The following is a 19,925-nucleotide window of genomic DNA, read 5'->3' as shown; positions in this document are numbered from 1 at the left end:
TCGGTTTGTTGCTGGAAGCTATTCTTGTTTCTCGAAGGATTTCTGTCATCTTCATCATTATCAAGAGTTTTGACTCGAGAGTAATTATCTGCAGAGATGCCATCCTTTTAGAATTCAGCAAAGAGAATCACTCCCATGATACCCCGCCAGCCCCAACGTCAACTTTTGTTATTGTTTTGATTAGGAGCCCCCTTACAGTGGATTTTACATGCGTTTAAAATAACTTTATTGATACTTGTTATTCACATTCATTTGATCAAATTCCTTTTACTCCCTTGCTCAGTATCCTGTTAATTATGGGGCGTTTAAGAAAAGAAACAGTTTGTAGACTTAGTAGCTTCTGACAAGCAGCGTCAAACAAAGATAACTAATTGGATCTCCAGAATGAAGCCGTCAAGTCGATATACTCAAATCTCCCGTTTCCATTCCGTCTTTATTTGTAACACAGCACACAGTTACTTTGAGATTTACTACATAAGTAGTCCTTAAATGTATAATCACTTATAGTAATCTCAGCTCCATCAATCAGCAAAATAGTGATGCTGTTCAGTTACTGTACCACAAGTGAGCCAAGCTATCGACTAAATGAAGCCCAATTAGAAAACCCACAAACAGCGACTGGGCTGTCTGTATAGTCTCTCTGTAGATAGAAGGTGGTCTCACACAGCTGGGGCCACAGTGACTACCCCGCTGAGTTAGACCACCACTTATTGAGGACAGAAGGAACCGAAGGAGTCATAATGATCACTGTGTGTGGTGTTCAGTTACAGCAGGAGATTGGCAAGCCGGTACATGACCTTTGCTATATTGACCTACTGGTTAACTCCAAGAGAGGTGCTGCAACAACACAGCAAAACACATCCAGGAGTTGAAGTGGGGAAATTTCTTATTCAGTGTAAGTAGTAAAACTAGACTGAACTATTAGAACAAATAATGTTTACATTTGCTTCCACTCCTGTACATGTGCATCCAAGCACAAGCCCACACAGTGTCATGGGTTTTGTGGGTGTGTGTGGTATAGTGGCGAGGTGTTGTGGTGTTGGAGCGGGGGTGGGGGGTGGAGGAGGGTGACAGACAGTGGTCTCACCTCACACTTCATGTCCCAAATAGATTAAAGGAATTTTTCCCAGATTCTGCCTTTCCCGCTGCAGCCTGGAGCAGAATGAGCACTTGTGAGGATAATTAAAATTGATGATATAGAATGACAGAGACAGGATTTCTGCCTGCAGCAAGAGGTCTCTGAAGACAGTGTAGCCCAACTGTCATACCACCCCTGCTCTGTTTTACATGACTGTTTCACCTCACAGAGTTGATGACAAGTAAATACTCTCCATTGAATGAAAGTGATGTATTGGTTTTGGGACGAGGGATTATTTTCTTTTGATACCTTCATTTTCATTTGAATGATTTCTATGAGACTGTTGAGGTAAAAGTGCAATAGTCAACAGAAGTTAAACAGTCTTTGATAATATGACGAGACTATATAAAAAGACTTTTATTATTCATGGGGAAAACTTTATTCAACCTCTACTGTATACCAATTACAAATGCTTTCTAAAAGGGATACCTTTACAAATGCATTCCAAAAATGATGTACACAGTTTAATTTTCCTCTTTTTTTTTTTTTTTTTTTTTTTAAACCCTCTTAAGTTTTTACATTTATGTTCTCATCATTCAAATCTGTGCAAATCTAGTCTTTCCACTTGTGCACAGGTGAGAAGATAATGTCAAACTAATTAACCGATAGCGGAGAGTGAAAATGGGGGAGGCTTCTCAGCTCCTGATTATTCAAAAGCTTAATCCCAAGGAATTTCCACAATATTTTTAGATGTTAGTTTGTGAGAAAATGGTGGGTTGGCTCTTTTTCGAATTGCAGTTGATTATTGCACCAATTATAAAGTAAAGGGCATGTTATCTCTTTTAAGATAAAATTGACAGATATCACAGTCAACTTAACTTCCTGACCACTTTTTGTGCTGGCTCACATTTTCTGGTCATTTGCTTATTCATGGCACATGTCATCTTTACTCCTGAGTGGGAACAGCTTGCTCTTGTCTCTGGTTTATTTGAAGGAGCTTAACAGCTGTCAATGAGAAGAGTAGAGGGACATAAGGCTAGACATTGGGCAGTGTGGTGGTGGTGGTGGTGGTGGTGGTGGTGGTGGGGGGGATGGCCACTAAACCCCCACCAGGGTCCGTCTAAAGATAAATATTGATTGCAGACAGTTTTAATTACTTCTTTAAATTGAGCAATTTTGGTTTTCCCAGTGGGCTCCCTGTGAAAAATCTATGTAGGATCCCACATTGAGGGAGAGGAAGAGTGTTGAGCATGGCGCACCATAAATCACAGCAGATACATAATTCATTGGAAACATGTGAAAAGGACAAGACAAGATGCGTTGGATCATTGAAAACAGCATTTCCACGGATCTTACCATGTGAGATCACCCTCTTCATTTGTGCTGCCTCTGGAATTTGTTGATTTGTTCTACTTTCCCCCTTATTCAAAGGATGTCAAATGATCTATGGACCTCTTTTCAGTTTCTTTCCAATTAATTACATTTTAGATTTGATCAATTTCAAAGGATATTTGAACAGACTTTATCTTGCAAATGAAGTGGTCAAAATAAAAACATTTTAGTCAGTAGTTTTATCAATTTCTTCGTGCCCATGAAAAGAGAAATGACCCTAAAATAAAGTATTGGCTTTATTATAAAAAAAATAGAAAATGGGAATGTTTGTTACAATTGTTCATATCCTGGGAAAATTTAAGGCGGGAATAGAGAATCTGAGGGAAAAGGACAAGAAGAGGAAAACACATCAATCATTTTATATGTACATACAGTATATAGATGCATCTTCAACGCTGTTTAACAGTCAAAAGTCTGCCCATAAATGCATATAGTCATACATAATAAAGGTGATAAATAAAGGGTGTATGTAAGCATAGTCACAGTCCTCTAACAAAGCCTGAGTCTATAAACTTTCAAAACAGTTCAATGTGTGAGTCATGGAGTCATCACCAAGAGACGAGAAAAGAATTAGTAAGGGGGAACGTGTTTTATTCTCTTCTACTTAGGACAGGTGATATTGTTATATATGTGTAAATACATCAGTTTCATAAGAAGGGTTGTACATGTAGTTCGATATTTCTTCTCAAACTAACAATGTCTTATAAACAAAGATTTTTTTTAAATGATTTCTCTTTTATATTATTGTAAATAGTTCAGTTTGTGGCAATGATTGACTTTTATCGTCTTTATATTTCAGAGTACATACAGTAACAGAGGATCTGAAGAGATACTACTTAATCATTGTGGATGAGTTATTCTCTTGCCTCCAGAAAAAATAGCATTTTCAAGACTTTCCATGTAATTTAGAAGACAGGCTGTTCTCTTTACTTCAGAGCCAACAATATGACATCATAGTTCAAATGCATACGTTTGAGTTGTTGAGGTGTATGTGTCCTAATAATAAGGTTTGGATGTATTATTTAATTTCATGACAAATGTAATATTCTGTGTAAGTTCTGGCCTAATTGCGTCCAAATACTGGGATCAAAGTATTGATGACATTTATCACAACATTAAATATGATCTTAAATAATTTCCCACATTAGTTATCTGAGGAAGTATAATGTGTTTTCCAAGAAATTGTACATATTGTCATCTGATCCTGTAGATACAGCCAGAAGTCTTTACTGGTCAAGTCAAGTTTTCATTTGAGTTGTTCAAAAGACATCAAAACACCTTCTGAAATAAATGATCAGTTTTATCTCTAACTAAAAGACTGCTTTGTTTTTGATGGATCACTTGGCGTGTCAGTTCTAGTAGAGCACAGGAAACTCTTCTCTTCAATATCTTCTAAATGTAGAACAGGGATCACACCTTGTGATACGAAAGTCCTTGACATGAAGGTAACCTATTACTTCTATATTCAATAGATGGCTGCTGATAGCTGTGGTTTTAGCCTTCTAATAAAGACATGCATCACAGGATGAAGATAGTCACCCTGAAAGGCTGCTAAAGTCATGTTCCGAATGCATGATATATTAGGGTTTATCTGATTGAGTCCATGTCAAGATATGTTCCCCATGCAGCCCTCTTAATGAGACTTTACATTGGTACAGCCTTGGTATCCCCTTCTGCATGCAGAATCAAATAATTCCCATTTCAATTCATATCATCATCAGTCTTCCAAAACAGTCTTAGTCATGTTAACTCTATGAGACAAACTTGACATTGAAATGATCCCTGAAACATATTATACTTATTGAAAGGTACAATATAGAGTCCAACAGCAATACATTGTTGGTATCTGGAAAGTATTTGCTATAGCATTTTAGAACACATTTCACCTGATGATATTGATTTATTGCCTAAATTCCAATGAATAGTAAGACTTTTTTTCTTTGGAAAATTTCTGAATAGTTTGAGTTTTTAAACTGGCCAAAACTAAAATCTAGCAATAGTACTCTGCAGACTACCTATTTATTGGATAGAATGATTACTTATGTACCGGTGAACAACCGGGCCTCCGCTTAAGAGTTCAGTTATGCTAAGAGTCTGGTCCTCATTCAGGCATTCACTATCTTCATAATAGTACCAATTCCATGCCAGCAGTGAAAGGCAACACTGCTCTGTGCAAAAAAGCTCCATTGGAAAGTTAAGGTATTATTCTGCTTGAATAGCACGATGGTCTGCATGAAATATCACAAGAACAGATATAACCTAAAACTTGACCGACACAAGTGTATCTAATAGTTGTGAGGGCAGTTAGAGTGTTTGAAAAGTCACATTATTCTTCCTCTGGGGGGCTTAATCTGGATTGTTTTTCTATACAAAGCTACATAAAGTCCATCTCATAAGCATCAAGATATTTCAATCTGGACCACAGTAGTAGAACGACCCAGTGACAGAACTGAAAGTCCATCTCTGATAGTACGAATTTCTGTTGATACGTTCAGTTTGGATATATCTTGTAGAGAAAACTTTGCTGTGAGCAGACCATGATCTATTTAGAGAAGACATGACCATATTGGGAGAGACACACGAGGTATCATGAAAGTATAAGGTTTTGCCTCAGTAGACAGTTCAATGTTAAAGTGCTCCTCAGATATAGGAATGACATTCAAAGAGTAAAGGTCATGTGTTTCTTCATACCATGTACAGAAGTATCTAAAGTGGGAAGGAATTTGTGGCATCTGTTGTACTGTATATAAGGGCTCTACCTCCATTGAATAAACGTCTATTCCTCAGCCTGCACAACGTCTCAGTGTATCTGTCAGAATGGAACCACGGCCGTGATATGCTGCATGAGTACAATCCAGTCTGTTGATAGATTCAGCTTTAGGGACAGTTATATTATTCAACCCATCAATCTCTTAAATCATTATAGTGTGGGTGAACTACTGATAATTATTGTTAGATTGTCCAGTTGTAGCTGTTTGTGTTTGATTGTTTCACATGAAGTCTCTCAGAGAGTTGGCCCAGGTGTTGTCTGTGTGTGGCAGTTCACCCTCTCAGTGTGACTGCAGCCTGTAAATGGCAGTGCACGCTCTTCTGTCTCCGGACTGACCTGCTGGCTTCCTCTTGGCTCACCTGTGGTGGTAAACAAGCATAGCTTTCATATGCATCCATCCCAAATCCAGTCAGCCAGACCTGCTCCCCTGAGAAAAAGCTTTCTATATCCCCAAACAGACTGGTCACTGGAATTACATGATTGAGGTTTCCGAGCCAGGCATTACTCTGCTGTATTGTAAAGACCCCTAATCTGACCTGTGCATGGAGGCATAGGAAGACAGATTTTTACACTCTGTTCATCAGGGATGCCACCAGCAATCAGTTCTCCTTTCTCTCTCTGGTATTAAAGAGAGAGCAGAGTGAGAGGTAGCTGACTGATGCACTGACCTTAATCTGAAGGGTTGTACTATTATAGTGAGAGGTGAGTCTGGTCAGCTGTGCTACACCAGCCCATTGTCCGTCCATAACACAACGGTGGCTGGGGAATGCATACAGAGTGCAGCATTAAATGTAGATACTCTACATGTAGCGTCTCACTGGGGCTAGCAGCAAAGATTCAGACTGCATCAAGTATTTGGAAAGAGTTCACAGAGATGAAATGTTCCATTGGTTTTCAGTGGAGATACATGAGCGTGATGTTAAAACGCTGTTGATGTTTCAAGACAGTTTTTCTATAAACGATTCTCATTCATAGACTCCAGACCCAGTGCCTCTGCTATTCTACGTAGAAAAATGCTAATTGTTGATATTGTGCTAGCTTTGACTAAAAATACACTCTCCGCGAGAGCCAAGCTGTTGTTGTTCATGTAACATGACATTTTACCAGCAATCAGTGCGGGTGCTAACTGCTTATGTTATGAGATCAGTACCTGGACTGGCTTTCAATCTGCACTGGTTTCTTCATTTAGAGAGGGGGCACGCTGGACACATGGAGCAGGCACGCAAAACTGAAGTATTTGAAACTGAAGTAAGTATGTCTTTATTTGTATAGCACAATTAGTTACAAGGTGCTTCACAAATGCAAAAAGTAAAAACAGGAAAACATACACAAAGAAAACAACATACACACGTGCAAAAAAAAAGTAGGAAGAAGGTGAATTGGTTACATGAAGGGTTGTCTGTACAGGTGAGTTTTTAAATGTCTTTAGATGTGTTGTTCATGTACTTACTAACAGGCCAAATTACAAGTGTGTGTGTGTGTGAGACCATAAGACCTGCGAGTCGCATCTTTGAAGTTTATTTATTCTGTTGGGATATTAGTTAATCAATTTTACAAACTTTGGGTGATTTGTGTTAGCTTGATTTCTAGTACATCTAATAGCTAAATGCATGTGGTTCTTAGCCGCGACTTTGTGTGTGTGCGTATGTGTGCGTGCGTGTGTGCGCGTTGCAATCCGTTTGTCTCGTTCGATGTGGCTGTTTTGTGCTTTCTTGTCTGCTCCACATTCTTATTCATGCGGGTGGATCAGCATATATACCATACATCAATAGTGTAAACACAGCTCAACACTCTGCCTCGGCCTGCAGTTGACGAGGATTCTTCTTAAACAAACTCAAATGAATAAATAATATGTCAAGGAAGTGCTTATACTCAGATCCATAAATTACCACTGCAGGCCCCACGCTTTCCTCCACGACGTGTGTGTGAGTGAGAGTCCCGCCTGTGATTATGTCCCTCTTTTTCTTTTTATGCACCAGACTGACAAGCCCTATGTGGGGGTGGATGGGTGGGTGGGAGAAATAGACAAGCCCCTCGCTCCAAGTGCTAATGGATGATTGGAGGCAGGATAGGAGGCTTCAGTTCTCTCTTTCATCCTGGCCTGCTTTTGACCCGGAGAGGCAGCAGTAATCGGCCCGGCGGAGGGGTAATCATTCCCCACGTGCGGACTCTGATAAGTTGGAACACCTTCTCCCGGCAGCGGAGAGGGAGCTCCTGCGGCCTCCCCCGGTTATCGCTGTCCCTGGCACCCCTTCAAGAGGCTGCGTTTGCCTCCTCTCCCAAGCTCAAAGGCTCCATCAACAGCCGGCACTCTGCTCCGCTTTCATCTGACAGAGCACATAAGCCGGTGAAAGGCAGGAAAAATAAACTGGGTTCTATCTCTCCAATTGTGATCTTATGAATTCGATTTGGTCACTTTTAAAAATGTAACTGCACAATTTGTTATTTTCCCCTGTTTCCCCCTTTCTCTGTTAATATCTGTGGCGATAAATTGCTTCGATTGACAGGCTCATTTTATTTGTTATGTGTATTTGTGATAAGGCGGCAAACCGTGGTCACCTGAAGGGGCTGAGAAGTTCTCTGAGGTTTCGAGTGCTGCCGCTGCTCCTCAACACCTTTCATGTAAGCCACTGTGAAAATTGTTTGGCTTATTTTGTGGAGGAAAATCCCCATGTTTTGCTTGATTACATTTTGTTATGGTTTTCCTCCCTTTTTTCAGAGAAGTTCTTAAGCCTGCAGAGATTACTGTTTAATAGGGATGATATTGTGCTGGCTTTATTGGCTATTTGCAGCTGCACCGCCGGTTCATTTAATAGCCCCGTCGGTTGTTAAAGGGATTACACAGCTGCCACACTCTAGTGTGTACAGTGGGCCTCTGGTGGAAGAAAAAAAGCCAATTGGCTGAAATGGGAAGACAGAAAGGAAAATAATTTTCTGTGCTTTTGTAGAAATGTGCGATCATACATGCAAAGTTTGCCTGCCACATTTAAATTACCTGCTCGTCCCCTTTGTGATTTGACTCTGATGATTTCCCATTCCATATCTAAGTGACCTTTAGAAGGCCAGAGGCTCTACCTAACATTGATTAAATAAATTGATCCCCACACATTCAAAGGATATTAATTAGACATGGGAAACAAGTGAATGAACACAAATAGCTCTTAGTTTAAATGCAATAGCAAATAAAACGTTGAGGAGGATTTTAGAAAGCCCAATAACCCAGAAAGGGCCTCTGAAGTTGCTTTTTGTCATTCCAAATTGGAAATGAACTTCTCCTGTGTGGTTTTAATGAAGGAGTTAGAAGTTTTTTTTCAACAGCTATTTTTCCCTCTATTAAAACGAGTATTGTAATGGCTCGGTGTAAATGTCCTGTCTTTTCTTTTCTAAACAGTTTCCATCCACACAAAAAAAAAAACACAAAACAAATCAGCATGATTACCATCTACAGTCAAGCCTGGAGATCAATACGCAGCCTGACTGAATCTGTCATCTTTAACTGGGATGCCTGCTGAGATGTCGTACTTTAGTGGCCTGTGACTTGTCCATGTCAGCAGCAGCTGCCAAATAGGTTTCAATCGAGAGGGCAGAGTCATACAATGTGTGCCAAAGCTAACAGCTGTTAACTACGCAACCTGCAGGCTATGAACTGCAGCTCTGTCCATTGTCAGTCTCTCCACAGTTAAATATTCCAGGAGGAATTTGTTACAACAAGGCCATACATAACGGGTGAAAACCCTTTACACCAATATTGCTCTCAAAATTGGCAGCACGAGCAGGAGGGACATGAGGGATGCTGGAGAGCAGTACCCTATCCCTCTCGGCCCCCTGGGAGCCACTTGGCCAGCTTTCATCCACATAATTATAATAAATTTGACATTTCATAGATAATATTGATTTCTTTATTTTAGCATTTCACCATAGGTGACAGTCTAGTGTCAAGAATGAAATTTCTATTGATCTTCTGCGCATTAATCCCTCATGTGTATGTGATCATTTTTATAAGACCTTTTACTGCACATAAATCAATATTTCATATTTCCAGCCATGGCAGAGGAGATGTCATATTTGTAAACTGTGTCTTGACACTAGCAATTCCTTTCTTGTTCAGCTGCAACTGTGCAAGACCAGTCAATTTGGGGAGGTGGGAGCAGAGGCACAAAGGAGGGGGGGGGGGGGGGGGGGGGGGCATTTGCAGTCTGCAGCCTGGGTCTGGCTGGGAGGAGCCGAGTCCTTCTCCAGAAACGTACGGCAGCATTGATGATGAAATATCATTTTTAGAATTAATTAGCCTCCAAAGTGTCGGCTGGCTGTTAATAATGGGAATAAACTGGCCATTTATCCACATTGATTAGCTCAGTGGTAAGAGCAGGATATTGAATGCTGCTTTAAATTGTCTGTTAATTTCTCAAATTTCCTTTTCTTTTTTTCTCACAGATTTGAGATTACAGTTGAATCTTAAAACAGTATGCTGCAATATGTCTATGAGGCAGGAAATATCCAGTTGGACTAAACTTTTGATGGGCATCTTTTTTCCTTTTATATATTTATATTTTGGGGTATACTTCTTGTCATTTTACTTAGTTTTTTTTGTGTGCAGCTCTTCTACTTGACTTAATGACATTTTTCAGAAGTAGCTTCATTTAATTGATGATGTTCGTGCAGTAAAAAAAAAAAAAAAAGGAGGAAAGAACAGAAATATGGAATATATCACACTCAATAGAGCTACATGTCCAACATCTTAGAAGTGTCAGAATGAATGACTTGTTTTCTGCAACGGTTTAAATCTCCCTGCACCCTGGCATGTTGCTCTCAGCTGCAGTATAACATGACAATAGCCATGGAGAATGCACAACTGTTTGGTGAAAAATATGATCACCTGAATGGTGCAGACACCTGACCTTTTCTCAGTCTCCCTTAACATGTCCCTTCCATACAATCAGTGCGAGTGCGCTGCACAAGAAAGGCCAGTCCATTAAGAGAATATGCTAATTTTGCCATCCGCTCCTAATTGATGCCATTTTACCGAGTAAACAAGACTTCTGTCTACAATGGATGTGTTTCTGCCAGTTAAAAGGATATTTCAGATCGGCTTTTTTCCTGTAATTTTCTCTCCTAGAGCTACTGGTGTGCCATTATTGCAAATTATAACCCTTTTCTTTTGAGGAGAGGTGCTATTCTTGCTGTGTCTTTTTCCCCTCCTTAAAGGCCATCCACTATTTTTGTCAGCCGCTGGAGAATCTTCATTCACATGAAAAGGTGTCAGCGCCTGACCGTTTGAGCATGATGACAGACACCCAGCAGAAGTGTGAGTGACTGCCTGACACCACCGAGGTTTGTCATTGATGTCAACGGCACTCTGGCAGCGAACACAGGATTGTCCGGGACGCTCTCCAGGACAGCATCATAACACAGGACGCAGACAGGGCGTGATGTGTTATCTCCACAACCTCTCTCTCCCATCCTTCAGACTTTACCACTGGCCGTGACTGGAGGTCTATGAGGATCCTCGATGCACCGAGTCGCCCAGATTCATCTTCCCCTGTCAGCCCTGTAATGCTGTATGAGCTTGTTCCTCCATTCAAGTAATGCTGATGAATCTGCTGTCCAGACGCCTCGTGCTCCACTTTGTTGGAACACGGGGATAGACCCATTACAATGTACCTTTTTGGTCTCACCATACATGATCATTTCTCCACTTCTGCCAAATTGTTCTTTATCAGAAAGGCTATCAAAGAGTGTGTACGTGTGTGTGTGTGTGTGTATGTATGTGTGTGCGCGCGCTTGTGAGCGAGCATGGCTGAGGTTGACTGCCACTCAGTGCTAAGCTGTCTCTCTGAGGAAAGGGCTGTTTAAAAGGCAGGAGCTGGCAGCAGAGCAGAGCTCTCAGCTCCCTGTCTAAATACTGACTCTGTGTGACTGACAGCAAGAAACAGCACACTGGCACGCTCCTTTCAGCCACTCAGCAACCCTTTAACAAAAACCACAGGGTTTAAGATAAAACTCCGAGCCGAGTGTCACCTAATGCTGCATTGCTGTCTGAACAGCTCTTTAAATTATTTAACATGACAAGCTGTCCCTTTGTTGTTATTCCTGGGCTTGTAATGCGTCCTTGTTGGTTTAACACAAGGCGCTACAGTAACTAATGAATAAGCATGACTTGAATAATCCGAGTTAAGTTGTTGTTTTTTACATGGAGAAATCGTCTCTTCCAGTTTCTATTGATGAGTTTATGACAGCTATTCATGTGTACTTAGATTCCTCTCCTTAGAATTGATACAAGTTAGCGCCATCTTTGATTTATTATTTGTTTAGAGAGTGACCTTTCCAAATTCAATTTTTAGAAATATAAAATGTTCTTTTCTCATACAAGGGACAAACAAGAGTCATCAACAGGCCAAAAGAAGACATTGTAAATGTTGCAAACGCTTAATAGCACAAAATTAACAATCTATGTGCTTCAGGTGGATTCAATTAGAGGGATATCTTGCTATTTCATGATGCACTTAGGGATGACAAAGCGCAGATATTAGTATTGATTTTTTTGTGCCCATAACCAGATAAACAATATGTATATGTATGTATTTGCAGGGTAAATTGAATCAAAATGCACATATTACATTGAGGGCCCTGAAAGACTGACAGCAATTGAATTTGTCAGTAAAGAATTTAGTTAAAGAGTTAAAGACCTTTGATCCACCGCTGGGCAAAACGATACCAACCATCCGGACTAAGAGATATTTATTGTGTCTTGTCATTGTAACTACCGCCTTCCTTTAACAGGGCTTTATTTTTAGGTTCTTTTTTTTTTTCTTTTAGTTTTGACGTTTTTATTTGCTTCTTCTTTTGTTAGTGTTCCACGTTTAGGTGTGTAGGTTTGTATTTTGCCTTCTCTTTCTTGGATTTGAATGCTGTTTCCAACAGTTAACCAGATATACGTTAACATCCTGATGTTTTTTTTATTTTTTTATGTGTGTGCTTGAAAAGTGTGTCATCGTGCGTGTGCGTGTGTTCGGGGCAAGTGTGAACAGGATTGTCTCCAAGTGGCAGAGAGGTAGCAGAGAGAAGGATAGCCATGTTTGTGGATTAATAACTATTAATTCTCCTTTTGACTGTAATTGATGCTTAAATCTGCGCTCTCCTCCTCCTCTCGGCAGACCTCTTGTCCCCACGTCAATTCTGTCCTTCTAATAAGGGCATTATTCCGAGGGATTTCATGCATTCTGATAAATCAAATTAGAAGGCCAGTGACTTAGATAGATTGCAGCGAGTAATTAGAGAATCCTCAATGCCTTCCTCGCTGCCACTCATTTACCAGACTCTTTGTTATCTACCTATCTGGGCGCAGCATGAGGCGCTGTGTGTTTGCATCACTTTTCCCTCTTAAAATTCCTTCCTTATGTCACTGGAGAGACAGATCCCAGACCAGATCTTGTCACCCGGGCTCGCACACCGCACAACGGACAGCGCAGTGGGACAGCCATTAATTGGAGCAACTTGGATTGGTAAGTACCCACGTGTGTGTCAGTGACATGCAAGAACAAGGAGATGGGCTGACACATGGAGACAGGGAACACCCTGGGCTGGGCTGGGCTAACCCCCCACTTATCAACTCATATACATACACACACACACCTTCACGTGCCCCCTCCTTTGCCCCCTCTTTGCCCTCTGGACACAACACCATGTTCCTGATATGGAGTCTGTGGTTCGCTACCCATGTTAGCTGTGCAGCCTCCTTCACATGTTACAAATGTTTGTTTGCTTGTCTAGATGTTTAAAAAAATAATGCAGCATTTGTTGTAAATTTAATAAGTGATTTATGTCATTTTTTTTAGAGGTTGTTAAAGACTTTATTCAAGAATGATAAAAAAAAAAGTAAAGTTTTATTCAAGTACATGATAAGGATTATGGGGATATTATGTTGATAAAGGACACGCAGAGGCCATTTTTTCTGCTCTTGTGTTTTTCAAATTATACATTTTTGTGCAAGACTTTTACGTGGACTATTTTCACTGTGTTGTGTTTTCCGCTGTTGCCTAAGTAAAGAACACAAACACTTCAAGCACTGTTTGAAATGAAAATGAAACATTTGTCACAACAAAGCAAGAAATGACTCAACAGACGGGACCCTATGTACCTTCCAATCATCTCCCAGTCTAAAGTCCTGACAGCTGCACTTCCTCCTGATCTACTGTATCCCCTCTGTGGCATTTTTCTCCCTTTCTTTTCCCCTTCCCCTGCACCCCTATCACAAAGCAGTCTGACAGAGTTCACATTTCTCCTTTAAGAGGATGAATGAAGATAAAAAGCCAAGCAGAATGGAGCACGAGAGGCATCACTTGCTTTGATTCATGATGGCTGGGTGTTTGGCGGTGTCTCTGCAGCCTGCCTGCCTGCCTGCCTGCCTGCTCGGCTGGCCGGCTGCTTCTTTCTCGAGCACTCTCTAATGGAGAGCTGCAGCCTGCTCGCAGTGACATTGCAAGCCATCAGGAATGGCTGATTATGGTGCTAAATATTGATCTCTGCCTCACATGTGTCAAAATTCCCCCCACCCTTTAATTAGAATTTCCCCTCCGCGCCATACAGGAACTAACCGAATATATTAGAGCACTTCATGAGGAGGAGGGGAGTGCAGCGAGCGGGGCGTAATTGTGACCTCTTGTCTTGCCTCTTCCCTCCTGAATTTTGAGATGACTCCCAACTGTCCATCTCATGCTCCCGGCCTCTGTGATAATCAGACGTATATTCCTCGTCTTATCACAGGATGATCGGCCAGCCTCTCCTCTTCTTCACTCCCCTCTCTCTTTCTCACCCACCCCACACCCCTCACCTCACCTCGTCCTTTCTGCACTGACTTATTCAGCTATTATATTTGTCCGAATTTAGCATGGACTGTTAAAAACAACTCCCTTCAAATATGACGTGTCATGCTATTTGCATTTGCAGAAAGTAGAAGTTTGTGCATGTGTCCTTTGAAGAGTACTGCATTTAAACAGCGTTGCTCATCATTAACTTGTTTCACTCACAGTGGACCAAACTTATTATGAATGATCAGACAAAAAATCTTTTTATTATTTGCATCTTATCAAAACCTGGTGCCTACATAACCCATAATGCAACTTTTCAGTCTCTGTGCGATATGCTAAACACAGCTAATGTAGCATTGAAGTATGTGATCTCAGAGATGAGCAGTAAGGTCTGTTGGGCTCATTTCTTTCTAAGGATGCATCCATATGTTTATTTGTATCCAAGCGTGTATCCCCTTAGGTACTGTTGACTCAGATGACATCATTTAAGGCAGCTTATAACTTTTTAACAGCTCCTTTTAGAGCCATCTATGACGACAACAAAAATCTGTGGTTTTCTCTAAAACCTGCGAAAAGACCTGAAAGTGCAATCTTTGTTGAGTTCCAAATTAAGCTTTTTTAATTAACAGTTCAAATATCTTTTGTGTCTGTTTATAAAAATAATGACTGTATATAGCAGTCAAACATCTCAGTGGCCTTATAGTTCAAATAGAAAACAACCTGAGATAAATAAATGTGACTTTTCTTTTCTTTTTTTTGGTAAGATTTATTATAGTGTTTTTGTGCCTTCACTAGAGCGATAGGACAGTGGACAGAGATGGAAATTAGGGAGAGAAAATGGGGTTTGACATGGGGGATAGGAGCCACAGGCCGGACTTGAACCCGGGCCGCCCGCGTTGACGACTCCAGCCGCCATACATGGGGATGCGTGCACTACTGCGTCACCAGCACAAATCACCATGAAAGTTATTATTAAAAGAAAGCAAACACACTCATTGCAACACAATGATTATGAATTATCTGTAGATAGAAAAATAAACATTGTCTAAGACCATCTCTGTCAGTATCATCATTTGTTATCTTCATGCACAGTTGTGTACACTTTCTCTGGTCAATATTTCATCTGTTTTTAACTTGCATTTTTTTCTGCAAAGGATTTCAGAGCACTACTTCTTTTCCAACCACTCCCGCCTCTGCAGCTTTAAGTCCCTCTCTTCCCCTCTTTACCAGCTCTTTCCGCCCCCCCCCACTCCACCCGAACACTCTTCGGTTAGAAGGCACCGGTCGTTATTACAGGACGCTGGCAGGCTTGCCGTCAGTCGTATTCTGGCGAGAGTCAAGTGCCACAAGGTGCCTTTTTCTATTTGTTTGTTTCATGCTACAGTGCACCAGGCACTGACCTGTGGTAGCCATGTCGTGCACGAGGGAGGCAGGTTCATCCAATCAAAGACTGGCTGAAAATTAACACACTGATCTTTCCATTTCTGAAGAAGGTCTGTGGCAAAAGGCAATTTCATGACCATAGTGAGGACTCAGACTATTTTTATTGAATTTTTTTTTTTTTTTTTTTGTACGACTCAAATACCTTTTTTAAGTGTTCTGATTCATTAATTGTTTACTTCCTTACTTTCTTCCTTACTGTTTGCCATTGAAAATTTTGTAATTTTAGAGGCTTGATTTCAAAATCAGATATTTGAATATCGCAGATTTGTTTTCGATTGTGTGTGTGTGTTTTTTCACAGTGAATTCAATCTGATCCCGACTCAATTCTCTACATGCAATATTCATAGTTGATCCATTGACTGCTATTCAAGCGGGAACTATTTGAAGAGGGAAAGTTCATGTGCATTTTTGATGGATTGTGCATGTCTTTCCCTACTCTATATGGATAGAGAGCTTGTTTGAAGGTCAGTGATTCTCTTCAGTCAGAGTCTTCCCTCCGCACTGCTTTTTAGGGGGGAAGGATATCTCTGGTCTTCACTCCATATTTTTCATGTGCTTCTAGGATGACTAGGTTGGATGACCTTGGATCCTGGTGGAGATGAATCTCTTTGAGCCTCCCCTCTTTTCTCTTTTTCTCAGAGAACTCTGTCATGAAGAAAGACAACGTCCTGCTTCTGTTGGGGTTTTCATGTCAAATATCCACTTTTCACAGATTGCAACCTTTTCGTTTCTTTGATGGGGTTTTTTTTTGTGTAGTTTAATAATCACATTTCATTTGATGTATTCCTCTGTTTTCTGTGATAAGTTGAGAGCAGTGCTCAAAAATTTGATTTGTTTTTCCAATGATCTGAAATCAAATCCTTGCGTTTTTGTGTACATCAATGACGGGGATCAATATGTTATAATGAGGGAAATTTATGCCTGTGAGTGTGTGTGTGTCTGTCTTTGTGTGTGCTGTTGTGTTCACATGTCGGGACAAGGGCTTGGACAGGGGGTTGAGTGGATCTTGAGAGCTGGCAGGTGCATTATTGCAGCAGGCTCTTCCTAGCTTGACATGTGTGTGTGTTCCTAATCTCCCAGTGATATGACAAAGCTGTGTGGGAGCCTGGGCGAATCTCTTCTTTCACACACACACAACCCACAATCCCACCTCTACTTCTTCCCTTTTGTCCGACACACACACACACACACACACACACACACACACACACACACACACACACACACACACACACACACACACACACACACACACACACACACACACACACACACACACACACGCTCGCATCATGTTCTCCTCTTGACCCCTCAAGAATCCACAACTCCACTATCTTCTGGCACCTTGGCACCGTAGATGAGAGAGAATTGTTAAACCATCACTATGCATCTATTTGTGTTGTCACTGTGGGTGCAAGTGTGTGTATTCGTGCGCACACAAATTCTCACACATACTCGTGCGGAGGCCTGAAGATGCCCCGTAGAGTCAAGACAAGTGTGAGGAGATTTCAGACTTTTTTTTTTTTTTTTTTTTTTTTTACCTCCTGTTAGTCAGAGCGGGAAATTATGAGGTAGTGTTGTTAAAATGAAGGGGAAAAAACACATGAAAGCTAACTCTAAACATTTATAATCCTCCTTAGAATTAACCCCAGATCCTAATATGATCAGAAGGGAGGACTTTGTCGCTGCAAAATCTTTTCTCATGGCTCCAATACGACGACATTTAACTTAGTGTAAAATAAAAAGTCATGTTCAAGCCTCCATATGTCTGCATAGACCCACATTTTTGAAGAAAAAGAACAGATAATGATTTTTTTATGTTATTTCTATGTCATGCCTCATAATGATGTTCTCGCCTTTCTTCAGGTATATTTGTGGAAATTTCCTGCCTTTTTAAGAACGGATTATAGAGGCAAGCGACTACAAGAAATCAGGTAAGAGAGAAATATACAAGTGATCATATCAGCACCTTTGCTTCTAGAGCACCATGCAGCTACTCAATAATAATCACATCGCCTTCATGTCAGCCTAAGACAAAGTGTAAACAGTTCTGCAAAAGACTGAGAACCTCTTACTCTTGGCATATGATAGAAAACCACACACACACACACACACACACACACACCAGCACACGATTTGACCCAAAGACATGAGCAGATTACATGTGCATGGGTGTGTTTAATATGTTTCACTTCACATGGAGCAGCAGCACAAACCATATAGCACAGGACGAGGGGCATATTCTTGCTGGAACCAAGCCAGTGCATCTGACCATGTTGACATTTTACACACTGACATCAGATGGGAAGAAGAGGGAGGGAGAGGAGGGTGGGTTAGTTTGCAGCTCTGCATTCGGTCATATTGTCACAGTGGAAGGTGTAAAGGAAACAAGCGCAGAAAGCAGCTAATGAGAAGCATTTTCGAAACACTTAGAAATCAAAGTCACCGTTCTACAATTCAAAATCAATGTTAAAATACAGTCATTTTAAATTTAGACCACTTTGGTACGAATATGTGATTTTAATAAGGAAGAAATAATTAACTTCCTTCTGTGTGATACCCCAAACATGCCATCATAACCAGACTCTGATCCTCCCGTGTGTTTTTACAGTCCACCCCTCAGTCTCCTCCAGCCTCGCCCCAGAGACCTAATGCATCATTTAAGCCTCATACAACTCACTGCTTCCTAAAGCCACCGGCTCCTACCATCCTGATAGAGGCATTTTTTCGCCACTTAGAAACACGCACTGTGTGTCCGATCCCTTCCTCCTTAATATGTCCTCTGTTACCATCAGGCATTTATGCCTGTTTTTTCTACTCCAGTGACCACTGAGCACCGGCTTCATTAAAACTAATTGAATCGGAAACGTGTCCGCCCGAGGAAACATTAACTCTTTCTATTAAGGAAATTTCCGATTTCATTTTGTCAATAAGGTCAAAGGACCGAGCCTGTGTGTTCAATACAGATACATGCTGCTCGTAGACTTAAACTGTTTAATTTGAGCAGAGCCAGCTGTCTATTAGCACTCAATGTAGCATCAAACTCTCGGTGTTTCTGCTGATTTTATTGTGATTTTACTAATACCATACTATTTTTTTCCCCACAAAATCAATAGTTCGCCAAAGAAACTCCCCTCCTAACATAATACACTGTCAATTGTATTCTATTATTAATTTATTGTGTTAGCATAATTGAGTTTTGGTACAAGCACTGTGGTAATGGTTTTTACTGACCACACTTGAAACAATAATTTGATGGCATCCGTCAGAAATCAATGTGCGATAACAGAGCGTACACAGCTGTTTAATATGAAGTAAATATTTATGAGTGATCTGACTAGGCATCAAGTCCAGTCAATCTTCTTTGAGAGGATCTGTGCGAATGATTAACCTCATTTTACTGCTGCTGTCTGGCCTGGTAATGGCCATTAGAGCTAAGAAGGAGTGAGGCCTTTGATTTTTGGCTCCTCATCATTCACAGCTTGTCGCATCCCTTCATCCTTCATACATGGCTGCTGAATTGATTGTCTGTTTAGTCCTATGAATGATATAGCCACCGTGGGCCACAGGCTGAGAGGGGGGCGACACACTTGGCTCGCTTCCATCTATATGCAAGGTGGATTTCTTTCCCTGCCTCGCCACTCGGAAATCAGCTTTTTGCATTATTTATTGGACAATCATCAGCATTTCAATATGGTAAATCAAATAGTCACAGTAATATAACTATGGGCAGTCGTATCCAAAGGGCCATCATTCCCCTCATTATTCATTCATTTTGTTTAGAGGTAGAGTCGGCAGTGCTCGTGGGATTCATAAGTTGTGTAATCAACATGTTTTACTGCAGGCTCACAGAGTGGAGGGAAACGTAACCTGAGAAGAAGTGAGGAGTATTGAGCGAAGGAATAAATGTAGAATTCATTGAGAAGTGCTCCTGAGACAGATGGAATACATACCTCTAAAACTAAAGTGCTAAAAAGAAAATCGGACAAAGTTTTGAAGTCACGAAAAAGAATGTTTGTGGCCTTTTAGTCATCTAAACAGGTGAGTCTATTTCAGGACCTGCTTACAGGCTTCCTGGGGATGATGCTGTCCGTTTCACCCCACGAAGAATGTACTACCGCTCATGAAAATAGTTTCGCAGCAGGAACAAATTCAGATCTTTCTTTTTTTCTACATGGGAGTAAATGTCATTTTGTGTTATTAAACTGTACAGAAAGAAGACAGATCATAAATGGGATGCGTTTAAGAATTTAGTTTTGCACTGTGTAGTTGTGTGTTCTCATTTATACATCTTCCTCTTTGCTGCTGTGATTTGAAACGTGACTAGTCGCAGGTTGAGCATCAGTGAGTTCTCCTCAGATGTCAGTTTACTAAATTCTCATGCAGTGCAAAGGTGAAAAGTCAAGTGCTCTCCCACCACAGGGATCAGATGAGG

The 19,925-nt window shown here is 40.8% G+C and overlaps 1 protein-coding gene across 7 annotated transcripts in view; it reads left to right on the top strand.

The window, feature by feature from the left end:
- The window catches only part of LOC306832630 (uncharacterized protein), a 139,782-nt gene that overhangs the window by 55,393 nt on the left and 64,464 nt on the right, over positions 1–19,925 (top strand). For 2 of the 7 annotated variants that reach the window (XR_013780252.1, XM_079357454.1), the window contains exons 3-7: positions 6,430–6,488; positions 7,220–7,862; positions 10,446–10,822; positions 12,649–12,742; positions 17,357–17,424. Coding sequence is in view for 1 of the 7 variants with exons in the window: in XM_079357453.1 (XP_079213579.1) it covers positions 6,450–6,488; positions 17,357–17,424 (107 nt within the window). In the remaining 6 variants the exon portion in view is untranslated. Of the gene's footprint in view, positions 1–6,429; positions 6,489–7,219; positions 7,863–10,445; positions 10,823–12,648; positions 12,743–14,842; positions 15,292–17,356; positions 17,425–19,334; positions 19,710–19,925 lie in introns of those variants that run through there. The other 5 variants (XR_013780255.1, XR_013780253.1, XR_013780256.1 and 2 more) reach the window with 5 other exon arrangements.

This window comes from Symphodus melops (assembly GCF_947650265.1).
Source record: "Symphodus melops genome assembly, chromosome: 12".
Taxonomy (NCBI): domain Eukaryota; kingdom Metazoa; phylum Chordata; class Actinopteri; order Labriformes; family Labridae; genus Symphodus; species Symphodus melops.
This window is presented reverse-complemented; position numbering and strand designations above follow the sequence as displayed.